Genomic DNA, 12,879 nt, shown 5'->3' on the forward strand with positions numbered 1-12,879 from the left:
GAAATAGAGAGAGGGAATGAGAAAAATGCAAAGGAGAACCCTAGACAAACAGAGTTGGAAAGGGCAAGAGTGAGACATGAAGAATTGAGGAGATTGAGAGAACAAAACCCGAGGAAAGACAGACTAGGACAGAGTGTCTTTTCTGCCAGCGTTTTTTCGAAAATCTCCTTGGTAGCCATTTTATGGGTTTCATTCATTAGCTAGGCGCCACGGAAAAGATAGGGAGAAATATCACAAGTCACCAAAAAAATAACACATCACCACTTTCCCTCTCCGTTGATATTTTACCAGTGGTGACCTTCTGGAGTCACAGAGCAGATTGTTAATCACAGAGAGAAATATTCACAAACCATTGGGTTTTTTGTTGACGCTTTTGTTGCTTAACCATTGGAATTTCACTGGCTTGGTCTCGGAGTTGGTTGCTGAGAGTTTGAAATGTGTCCCTAAACCAGCTCTGCCCTATATGCGGGAGATACTGTTAGTGAGAAAATGAATTGATTTAATTTTAGAATAATGATAACAAAAATGTAGGGGAAAAATCAAGGGGTCTAAATACCTTCCGAATTCAGTGTACATACAAGCGTTCCTAAAAAAAGTTATGAATGTATAGTCTTGCATGTACTCTATGATTCAAACCATTACAATGTTTTGAAAAGAAACTGTAATAGAAAAATAATGGCACCTAACATCAGTTCTCCACAGCTGTCAAGAGTGAAATTTAATTAGAGCTATTTTAATTTAATGATGTGTAAAGCAGTACCTATCACAAAGCCTCCTCGTTTTCCCGGGAGCAAAAAAACCCCACATTGTCTAATTATAAGTCACATGTCACTGTCACCTACCTGTGTGACACTGTGATTTAACTTCAGTCACAAGCCAGAGCCATGCACTCAACTGCAGGCCTATCATCATTTGATAGTGTATGTATTTAGGGAGAGGGTAGATGTTTCCCGTACAGTGCATTTGGAAAGTATTCACACCCCTTGAATTTTTCCACATTTTGTTACCTTACATCATTATTCTAAAATTGATTAAAACAATTTTCCCTCATCAATCTACCCCAAATACCACATAATGACAAAGCAAAAAAACTTTTTTTAGAAATATTTGCAAATGTATTAAAAATAAACAAAACAGAAATACCCAGACCCTTTGTTATGAAAGTCAAAATTGAGCTCAGGTGCATCCTGTTTCCATTGATCATCCTCGAGATGTTTCAACAACTTGATTGTGACCCACCTGTCGTATATTCAATTGGTTGGACATGATTTGGAAAGGCACACACTTGTCTATATAAGGTCCCACAGCTGACAGTGCATGTCAGATTAAAAACCAAGCCATGAGGTCGAAGGAATTGCCTGTAGAGCTCTGTGACAGGACTGTGTCGAGGCACAGATCTAGGGAAGGGTACCAAAAAATGTCTGCAGCATTGAAAGTCCCCAAGAACACTGGCCTCCATTGTTCTTAAATTAAAGAAGATGGGAACCACCGAGACTCTTCCTAGAACTTGCTGCCCGGCCGAACTGAGCAATCGGGGGAGAAGGGTCTTGATCAGGGAGGTGACCAAGAACCCAATGGCCAATCCAATAGTCAGTTCAAGATTTACTCCAGAAGGACAACCATCTCTGCAGAACTACATAAATCAGGCCTTTATGGTAAAGTGGCCAGATGGAAGCCACTCCTCAGTAAAAGGTACATGACAGCCCACTTGGGGTTTGCCAAAAGGCCCCTAAAGGATTCTCAGACCATGAGAAATAAGATTCTCTGGTATGATGAAACCAAAAATGAACTCTTTGGCCTGAATGCCAAGTGTAACATCTGGAGGAAACCTGGCATAATCCCTACGGTGAAGCATGGTGGTGGCAGCATCATGCTGTGGGGATGTTTTTCAGCGGCAGGGACTGGGACACTAGTGAGGATCGAGTGAAAGATGAACGGAGCAAAGTACAGAGAGATCCTTGATGAAAACCTGCTCCAGACCGCTCAGGACCTCAGACTGGGGCGAAGTTTCACCTTCCAACAGGACAACGACAACGAAGCACACAGCCAAGATAACGCAGGAGTGGCTTCGGGACAAGTCTCTGAATGTCCTAGAGTGACCCCGCCAGAACCCGGGCTTGAACCCGATCGAACATCTCTGGAGAGACATGGAAAAAGTTGTGCAGCAACCCTCCCCATCCAACCTGACAGAGCTTGAGAGGATCTATAGAGAAGAATGGGAGAAACTCCCCAAATACAGGTGTGCCAAGCTTGTATCATCATACCCAATAAGAGTTGAGGTTGTAATCACTGCCAAAGGTTCTTCAACAAAGTTCTGAGGAAAGAGTCTGAATACTTATGTGAATGAAATATTTCATATTTTTATTTTTTATACATTTGCAGAAATGTCATTATGGGGTATTGTGTGTAGATTGATGAGGAACATTTTTTAAATACATTTTTAGAATAAGACTAATGTAACAAAATTTGGAAAAAGTCAAGAGGTCTGAATACTTTCCCAATGCACTGTATAACCACATATCTAAGATCACATGACCTGGAAATGCCATGTAAAGACTGTACACTGTATTCCCTGAAATATACTTAAAGTAAATTTGCCCTTTACCACAAATGTAGGATGCCCTTGTTCTGCTGATACTTTGCATCCCCCTAAAGGTTAAGGTTAGGATACAAGATAGGGTAAGCTGATCCCAGATCAGTGGATAAGGGCAGCTTCTGCCTCAAGCATATCATGGACATTCAAGGAGCATGGAAGATGTCCAGGGTATTTCCATGTCATGTCAAAGGGGACTAATATAGTTGCTCAAGGGGTCTCAGTATTTAAAGGTATCTCAAGAAGTTTCTCTCCTCTCCAGCAGCTCAGGTTATAACTTTTTTTTCCCTCCTTTTTTTGGACAGTCAGACCAAGGAAGTGTGAATGGTTGTAGATAATGGTGCCTTGTGAAGGAATGTATTCATAAATACACACTACCTTTCAGGCACAGACCAGGCTGTTGAGATGTACCTCTCAAAGTGAGGAAAGTGTATGAGTGCATTCTGGGTAGGAAGACACTCATAGAAGTCAGCCCAGTTATGCCAATCAACCACAGCCTCACATGAACAGCTATTACTGTGCAGCATGTCAGTGAAGCACCCTGAGCCCACAGCATCAGGTTCCTTGAAGGAAGTTTAGGATGGGAAAACAGGGAAGTTGTGTCTACCTGCGTAGGGGACAGGGGCGTCCTTGTCCAAGGCCACCAAGGGAGGGTCCAGCAGGACGGTGTCCATGTTCTCCGTGATCACCCCATGGTACGACGTCTCGATCCACGGCTTGTGTTTGTTCACTGTGGAGAAGAAAGAGGAGAATGGGGAGATAGAGAGAAAGACGATGTCAGATGATTTGTGAGGTTTGCCCGGCCATGAAAAGAATAGCTAAACAGTACTATCAATAACCATGAAGCTAATATGCATAGACAGCTCTATTTCTTTCTCTAACATACCGAGGCATATGATACGGCTCTCCCAACCAGTATTCATGAGAAACACACTAAATTATCTGATTTTGGGTCCTGGCGATGTTGCTTTTGTTTGCCTCACAGGTACAAAAGCTGTTACAAGCCCTTGATCAACGCCCACAGCTAAACAGACTAAACTACAACTTAAATTGCCCACAGGCAAAGCTCAATTGGGGTGACTCTTTCGATTTAGTTTGCAAATACAGTCAGGTCATCCTTGATAAAGATGCGAAAAAAAAGACTGTATAAAATAAATTATACAAATACTGAGCTGTATTGTATGCTCAAACAATTTGAACATATTATTTTATACTAATACAATTGCTTAGAGATAGAGATTTAATTCAACAAGTAATACAACAATCACAAAAAGATGAAAATGATTGGTACCCCTGTTTTCAGTACTCCAGCACCCTCCCCTTGCGGCGATAACAGGCTTTTTCTAAAATGTTTTATGAGATTGGAGAACACATTGGGAGTTCTATACTTCAAGTTAATGATGCCTTTGACCTTAACAAGGGCCCCAGGACCAGTGAAAGCAAAATAGCCCCATAACATCAAAGATCCACCTCCATATTTACAGTAGAGGTACGAGGTAACTTTCTGCTTATGCTTCCGTTTTGCGACGTCAAACCCACCAATGACATGCGTGGCCAAAGAGCTCTATTTTCATGTCAGAATTTATAACTGTATTCTCCCAGACACAACAGTTTCTGGAGAACCGTTGACATCTCTATCTGAAGCCACAGACAGTTGTGGCCACTCACTCACTCAGTACCCTGCTGTGTATAAAGTACAGTTTATCTCTGTAGAGCTCCCTCGACTCAAAGGAAACCATTGACCGAGTCCCAATGACACACTGAACTCCTACGCAAGTGCAGACAGAGAGCGAAAGAGATGGAGAGATAGAGCAAGCTAATAGGCCATTCAATACACCAGGAGATTACTTTTAGATGGGTGCTGACCATCCACTGCAATTTAATGACTTCCTCGAAACCCACCACGCAAATACGCTGACCGAATAAACTAAAAGCTTTTCAAACTTTTAGTCCAGAGACACACACGCATTGTTTATTCACACACATACAGTACGCTCACACAGGCGATCATGTACATGCACACTAGAGTGCACACACACACACAAAATCTCTTCTGAAAAAGTTCTGGTAGCTTTGTGCCCGTTTGACCTTTCAATCCGAGGAAAAGGAACAGTTTGCTTCATTCTAATGAGCAGATGACATGTCCAGCTGGCACTTTTCACCCCACTCCTAAACATCCTGGTCTCAATTTCGATGTGGCCTTATCCTCTATGGGATCGGTGTCCCTCCACCGGGATGGTTGAGCTAATGTGCACTAATGTGATTAGCATGAGGTTGTAAGTAACAAGAACATCTGGCAGCTCCTGACTGACGGCTCTGACAGCTCCCGGACAGGAGGGAGGCTCTGGCAGCTCCTGACTGACGGGCGGCTCCAGCAGCTCCTGACTGACTGGCGGCTCTGGCAGCTCCCGGACAGGAGGGAGGCTCTGGCAGCTCCTGACTGACGGGCAGCTCTGGCAGCTCCGGACAGGCGGGAGCACCTGGAGGGAGGAGACGGAGAGACAGCCTGTTGCGTGGGGCTGCCACAGGAGGCCTGGTGCGTGGAGGAGGCACCGGATGGACCGGACTGTGGAGGCGCACTGGAGGTCTCGAGCACCGAGCCTGCACAACCTGTCCTGGCTGGATACCCCCCGGCAAGTGCGGCGGGGTGGAACAGACCGCGCTGTGCTGGCGAACCGGGGACACCGTGCGTAGGGCTGGTGCCATATAACCCGGGCCGAGGAGACGCACTGGCGACCAGATGCGCTGAGCCGGCTTCATTCCTCCTGGTTCGATGCCCACTCTAGCCGATACGAGGAGCTGCGATGTAGCGCACCGGGCTATGCGTATGCACTGGGGACACTGTGCGCCTCACCGCATAACAGGGGGGGCGGCCCGTCAACCTCTCTCCATGGTAAGCACGGGGAGTTGGCTCAGGTCTCCTACCTGACTTAGCCACACTCCCCGTGTGCCACCCCCCAATACATTTTTGGGGCTGCCTCTCGGGCTTCCTTGCCAGCCGTGTTCCCTCGTACCGCTGGTTCACCTCTCCTGCTGCCTCCGCTCTCCTGGCTGCCTCCACCTGTTCCCATGGGAGGCGATCCCTTCCAGCCAGGATCTCCTCACATGTGTAGGATCCCTTCCCGTCCAGAATGTCCTCCCATGTCCATGAGTCCATTCCACGCTGCTCCTGGTTACCACGCTGCTTGGTATTGTTTTGGTAGGTAGTTCTGTCACGATCGTCGTAGGTGGAGGAAGGAGAGGACCAAGGTACACCGTGGTACGAATTCATGATCTTTTAATTATACTGAACACTAGAACAAAAATAACAAAAACGGCACAAATGAAACAGTCCTGTCTGGTATAGAGACAGAAAACAACTACCCATAGTGGGAAAACAGGCTGCCTAAGTATGGTTCTCAATCAGAGACAACGATAACCAGCTGCCTCTAATTGGGATCCATACCAGGCCTAAACATAGAAACACAACACCTAGACATACAACATAGAATACCCACCCACATCACACCCTGACCAAACTAAAAATAGAAAAACATAGAAAGCAATCTACGGTCAGGGCGTGGCACTGGGACCCAAATTAGAAATTGTATATTATCCTGAGATCCAAGCGTATGAAAACATCGGTAAATGTCAATGCCCTTATGCATAAAACAAATGCAATATAGACAAATAACAATGAAATACCCATGTAAATACAATCGTAAGTTTACATACACTTAGACTGGAGTCATTAAAACTTGTTTTTCAACCACTACACAAATTTCTTGTTAACAAACTATAGTTTTGGCAAGTTGGTAGAACATCTACTTTGTGCATGATACAAGTCATTTTGTACTTGTTTACAGACAGATTATTTCACTTATTCACTGTACCACAATTCTAGTGGGTCAGAAGTTTACATACACTAAGTTGACTGTGCCTTTAAACAGCTTGGAAAATTCCAGAAAATGATGTCATGGCTTTAGAAGCTTCTGATAGGCTAATTGACATCATTGGAGTTAATTGGAGGTGTACCTGTGGATGTATTTCAAGGCCTATCTTCAAACTCAGTGCCTCTTTGATTGACATCATGGGAAAATCTAAAGAAATCAGCCGAGACCTCAGAAAAAAAATTGTAGACCTCCAAGTCTGGTTCATCCTTGGGAGCAATTTCCAAACGCCTGAAGGTACCACGTTCATCTGTACAAACAATAGTATGCAAGTAAAAACACCATCGGTCCATGCAGCGATCATACTGCTCCGGAAGGAGACGCGTTCTGTCTCCTAGAGATGAATGTACTTTGGTGCGAAACCTTGTGAAAACGAGTCCTATATCGACATAACCTGAAAGGCCGCTCAGCGGAGCTGAAAGTGATGATTCTAACTGACCTAAGACCGGGAATTTTTACTAGGATTAAATGTCAGGAATTGTGAGAAACTGAATTTAAATGTATTTGGCTAAGGTGTATGTAAACCTCCAACAAATATTTTCATTTGGAATTTGGAATAAAACAAAAATCTTCATTTTACCCAAACACATACCAATAAATAGTAAAACCAGAGAAACTGGTAATTTTGCAGTGGTCTCTTCATTTTTTCCAGAGCCGTATATACATTCTGAACAGGAACAAAGGATTGATCACATCATACCGATGTAGACCAGAACACACACACACACACAGAGTCCTAATGAGAGGTGTGTGACTGGTTGAAGTTTTCAACAAGCAGGTCTATTCTGGGCTCAGGTTTTGACAGTTCAACACTGAGGTCATGCTCAGCATGGAGTCTGTTTCTGTACATGTTTTTTAAGCACGCCAGAGTTGAGAACCCTGACTTGCATAGCTATGTGGTGCCAAACTGGATCAGAACATCTACTGCTTTCTCAGTCAGGCAGGAGACCACTTCCTGCTGTAGATGAGCAACACAGAACTGTGTGAGTGTGTTTGCCTCAAAAAGCATCTTGCTTCAATTGGTTTATTCCAGTTCAGAATAAAAATGATTACTTGTATTTTAACCGCAACAGTTCCAACCTAGACTTGTTTTCAACAATTTCTATACTAAGATGTACAGTAGGCCTGATCATTTTTAATATTCATCTCTACTGTTCTTAGGGTTGCAGTAGCTCAGTAGCTAGCTAGCTTGCTTTGGCTAGGTTAGCTAGCATATTAGCTGTGGACAAGGGGATTGTTTGAAAGAGAAACTCACATCGACAACTATAAGAGATAGTACTCCCTTATTCCTGCTTATCATCCATCACCTGTTAGCTGTCGTGCTGCCCCTCAGCAAGGCAGTTAACCTACTGTTCCTGGGTTAAATGCAGAAGACACATTTCAGTTGAATGCATTCAGTTGTACAACTGACTAGGTATCCCCCTTCCCCTTTTCCTTAAAATGACAATAATGCCTTGCTAGCTGACTTCCACTTCCACTGTCGAAGCACCGTTTCCTGAAGCATTCTGCCCTGTTCTGAATAACTCCCTGGGTTTACTGTCATGCTGTGGAAATTTGCTCAGGATGTGTAGTTCTAATTTGATCCCTTTGAGAGACTCATAACTAATCACTTCCCCCCACACAAAACACATTGTGGACGCTCTTCAATATTTCTCAACGTTTGCCTTAAGCCAAGGTGAGAGAAACTCGTCGCTGTATTTGCGTTTCAATTCGAATTGAAATCAGTCAGAACATGTGGCTAGCTTGAGTCCAACGACAGCAGGGATTAAGGCCGAGTGGTGAATGACAAGTCAGTGGCTGACAGCGCATCATATGCTGCTGAACAACAGCACTGCAGTGTGTGGGTCGTGGATGGGTTCTTTAAGAAGAAACCGCAGAAATAGATCTGGTAAACCGCGAAGCACACGGGCATCCTCCCACCCACTCGCGCAGCTGTCAAACTGATCGGAGACACTGCTCCTAAGCAGACGGCGCATCGAACAGAGAGTGCAGCTGCACTTGGACAAATCAATTCCAGATATTAATGAAATAATAATACATTTACTCTGATACGCCGCGACCAGCCATTAACAGGAAGTGGGTCGCGACACATACATAAACCATTAACAGGAAGTGGGTCGCGACACATACATAAACCATTAACAGGAAGTGGGTCGCGACACATACATAAACCATTAACAGGAAGTGGGTCGCGACACATACTTGTAGAAAGGCTGCTGTAGACAAAGGCAATACAGAAGCTTCAAAATGAGGGGAAAAAAGGAATTGTGCTTATGGTTATAAAGTGGCAGAATTCTCTGTTAATATTGAATATTTTGAGAACACCTTCTGGGTAGTTTGTGTTTGACATTAAGGGAATGTTCTCTTGGAAACAATCCTTGCACGTCACTGGAACATTCCCATGGAAACTTAGGTTAATGACCTCACGGGACCCTTAAGGGAACATTCTCTAAAGTTGTGGGAACATTTGCTGTTAGCTGGGATCACTCTGTTACCGTGAAATGGTCCTGTACAGACAGACACAGAATAGTCAGAGTGTGCTGCAGCGGAGCGGATGGCTCGTCTCAGACTGGGACGGCAGTGGAACGTTTGGGGTCATTTAGTTCCACAAAAGGGTGAAGTTTCCCAAATATACAGTAAAAGGTTGGTGTCTGGTTTTGATGGGAGTATTCTTGCAGCATGACTCAAGGGTATGAGGTGAAAAGTAGCAAGCTTAAATATTTCAGTCAAGAGCCCAACAGCCGCCGTGGTTCAGACAGTAACATCCTATTCTGGCAGACCATGTCCACACCACAGCCACACTGACACAGTGCTGCAGTGCATCTTCAGCCAGTCCTAAACTAAGTTCTATGAGTGACGATTTCAATTTCTGGCGTAACCTCTTATGTTCATTTTAGCGCACTAACTCTCCAAACACACACACACACACACAGACAGAGAGACAGAGAGAGACTTTTGATGCTCTTTCTTCCAACAATAAGTACTAATGGCTACAAAATACTCAACGTCCTCAACCCCCCCCCCCACTAAACCGCATAAAAACATAAACACACAAAAACATCAAAATTCCCTCACAATCTCATTACCAGTAAGAGAGAAAGAGAGAGAGAGAGAAAGAAAGAGAGAGAGAGAATGAGAAGAATATGACTGAGCAATACAGACACGCAGAATTCTGCTGGGAACAGTATCTTGTTTTTGTAGACTTCATTATTTATCCAGCAACCCCCCAAATATTACATTATATCCACGTTTTAAGCGTGTCTAATAAAACCCTGTCAAGCATTGGGGAAGGGAACAGAGCGTGTGCAAATCTGCGCTGCGACCTCCCTGTGCCCTCATATGATGAAAGCTCCAGTCAGCATTCCAACTGGTAATTAAAACTGGAGACACACAACGAGAGATCGCTGGGATGGATGGAGAATGTTACAGTGTTTCCCAGGAATGATGCAACACTCTTATTAATCTGTGAACAGATGACACCCTGCTGTAATGTTGGGCTTTGTAACCTGGCAACATGGGATCAGGACATGTACATACTGTATCAGCAGTATAAGAGAGAAGGGGGAGAGAGGGGAAGAGACAGGGGGGGAAAGGATGGAGGGAAAGACAGCGAGGACAGAGAGAAGAGGGATGGAGAAAGAGGGGAAGTGGATGGAGTAGCGAGAGAGATGGAGAGAAACAGAAAGAGGGAGAGAGAGGATTTGTTTTGGGATAATTGCATTGTCTAATTACATTTCCCTTATACCTCTGTGTGCTATTTAAACTTTGTGCATCATGCTGATCAACAAACGCAACCTTTCCAGGGTATAACCATGACTCTCTAATTAAGACTTAATACAAAGAAATCAATGGTTTATTGCAGTCTGCTATGATGGGAACAGTGTTTATTATTGCCTATGGGCAATGCCATTTAAATCGTTGGTCTCTCACAGCTTCAGGTACGTTTAAAGGAATAGTTCCTGATTTTGGCAATGAAGCATATTATCTACTTCCCCAGAGTCAGATGAACTTGTTGATACTATTTTTATGTATCTGTGTCTAGTATGAAGGACGTTAGAAGTCGTGTTGCGAGACAATGCTAACTAGAGTTAGCACAATGAATGGAAGTCTACAGGAACAGCTAGCATGCTAGCTGTTCCCATAGCTTTCCAAGCATTGTGTTAACACTAGTTAGCAATTGCACTAACGCTACTTACCATCTTCCTTCAAACTGCAGTCAGATACATAAAAATGGTATCCATGAGTTCATCTCACTCTGGGGATGCATGATTCTGAGCTGTAGCGAAATGACTCCCACACTTGATCTCACCTCCAACCACTGGGAATGGAGATGTTCTCTTGAATGCAACACATTGCACAGTGATATGCATAAGGGAACACGGATTATGGTACTTGGCTCATCGTGCTCTAGCAACTCCTTGTGGTGGGCCGGGCGCCTGCAGGCTGACTCCGGTCGTCAGTTGAGCGGTGTTCCCTCCGACACATTGGTGCGGCTGGCTTCCAGGTTATGAGGGCGGGTGTTAAGAAGCGCAGTTTGGCGGGTCATGTTTCGGGAAAAACACATGACTCTACTTTTGTCTCCCGAGCCTGTTGAGGAGTTGCAGCGATGAGACGAGATCAAAATTGGGGAGGAAAAAGGGGGTAAAATACAAGAAAATGGACTCCTAACTCCTAATTACCAGCTTCCATTCAGTCAGTGCATAAAAGCTCTTCGCCAGGCCAAATAGATACCTTAGTCTTGATAAGGCTATTTGTGATGTGCCATCCAGTCATGTGCTGTTTGCATGAACTTTTCTAAAGGCTTTTCCCAAAAAACGCTCTGATTAAATGTTGACTGCAAAGTAGGCTGACCTGACAATGATTTCTATCAATGGGGAGGGCATTTGTTTTGCTCAATTGAAAAAGGGGCAACTAACACCCTCAAATATACACTAACATTCAAAAGTTTGGGGTCACTTAGAATTTCCCTGTTTTTGAAACACTTGTCAATTAAAATAACATCGAATTGATCAGAAATATAGTGACATTGTTAATGTTGTACATGACGATTGTAGCTGGAAATGGCTCACTTAAAATGGAATATCTATAGAGGCCCATTATCAGCAACCATCACTCCTGTGTTCCAATGGCATGTTGTGTTAACTAGTCCAAGTTTATCATTGTAAAAGGCTAATGCATTTTATGTTGAAACTGCTGATTAAAGAAGCAATAAAACTGGCCTTCTTTACACTAGCTGAGGATCTGGAGCATCAAAATTTGTGGGTTAGATTACAGGCTCAAAATGGTCAAACTGAACTTTCATCTGAAACTCGTCAGTCTATTCTTGTTCTGAGAAATTAAGGCTATACCATGCGAGAAATTGCCAAGAAACTGACGATCTCGTACAACGCTGTGTATTACTCCCTTCAAAGAAAGCGCAAACTGGCTCTAAACAGAATAGAAAGAGAAGTGTGAGACACCAGTGGACTACTGAGCAAGAGGACAAGTACATTAGTGTCTAGTTTTCATTAAATAGTACCTGCAAAACACCAGTCTCAAAGTCAACAGTGAAAAGGTGACTCTGGGATGCTGGCCTTCTAGATATTTAGTGTACTACACAAAGTGTAAATGATGGAAGTACCAGCCCAAACTATACGCAAGTATGCCAACTCTAGTGCAGGATTGACCAGTAAATCACAGAACGTAAGGATAAGCAAATCCCCATGTACAAATCGACTATCCTATAGTCCAATGGCTCCTTATAGCTGCTGTAACAGTATAACTTTAGTCCGTCCCTCTCCTCGCCCCAACCTGAGCTCGAACCAGGGACCCTCTGCACACATCAACAGTCACCCTTGAAGCATCATTACCCATCGCTCCACAAAAGCCACGGCCCTTGCAGAGCAAGAGGAACCACTACTTCAAGGTCTCAAAGCGAGTGACGTCACCGATTGAAATGCTATTAGCGCGCCCCACCGCTAACTAGCTAGCCATTTCACATCCGTTACACTGCCATTAAGCTAAAGCTAAACCAATCAGACTGGTGTCTGACCTTATTCCCAATGGGACTATTAGGGACCCAATTCATTACTCAGTTCTTTAGCAGAGGGAATGTCGACTCAGATACAGTCAAGCAAAAAATAAACCTAATGACTAATAGAAAAAGAGTAATTATGCATATTGACTCGAGACGCAGCAATACTTTCACATTAAGCAGAACTGAGTGAGTTGGCAGGAGCCCGGAGTAAAGATGCTTCCCACTCTGCACTTCAGTGCTCTGTGTCTGCACATCTACAGGCACATTACAATTTGTATTTATTAAGGATCCCCATTATCTGCTGCCAAGGCAGCAACTACTCTTCCTGGGGTCCAGCAACA

General features: G+C 43.9%; 1 protein-coding gene across 1 annotated transcript in view; it reads right to left on the reverse strand.

Annotated features, from left to right (window-relative positions):
• Positions 1-12,879, reverse strand: part of LOC109875229 (calsyntenin-2) — a 265,219-nt gene that overhangs the window by 154,336 nt on the left and 98,004 nt on the right. The window contains exon 2 of the mRNA XM_020467488.2: positions 3,201-3,323. Coding sequence (XP_020323077.2) covers positions 3,201-3,323 — 123 coding nt within the window. The remainder of the gene's footprint in view (positions 1-3,200; positions 3,324-12,879) is intronic.

This window comes from Oncorhynchus kisutch, linkage group LG30, assembly GCF_002021735.2.
Source record: "Oncorhynchus kisutch isolate 150728-3 linkage group LG30, Okis_V2, whole genome shotgun sequence".
NCBI lineage: Eukaryota > Metazoa > Chordata > Actinopteri > Salmoniformes > Salmonidae > Oncorhynchus > Oncorhynchus kisutch.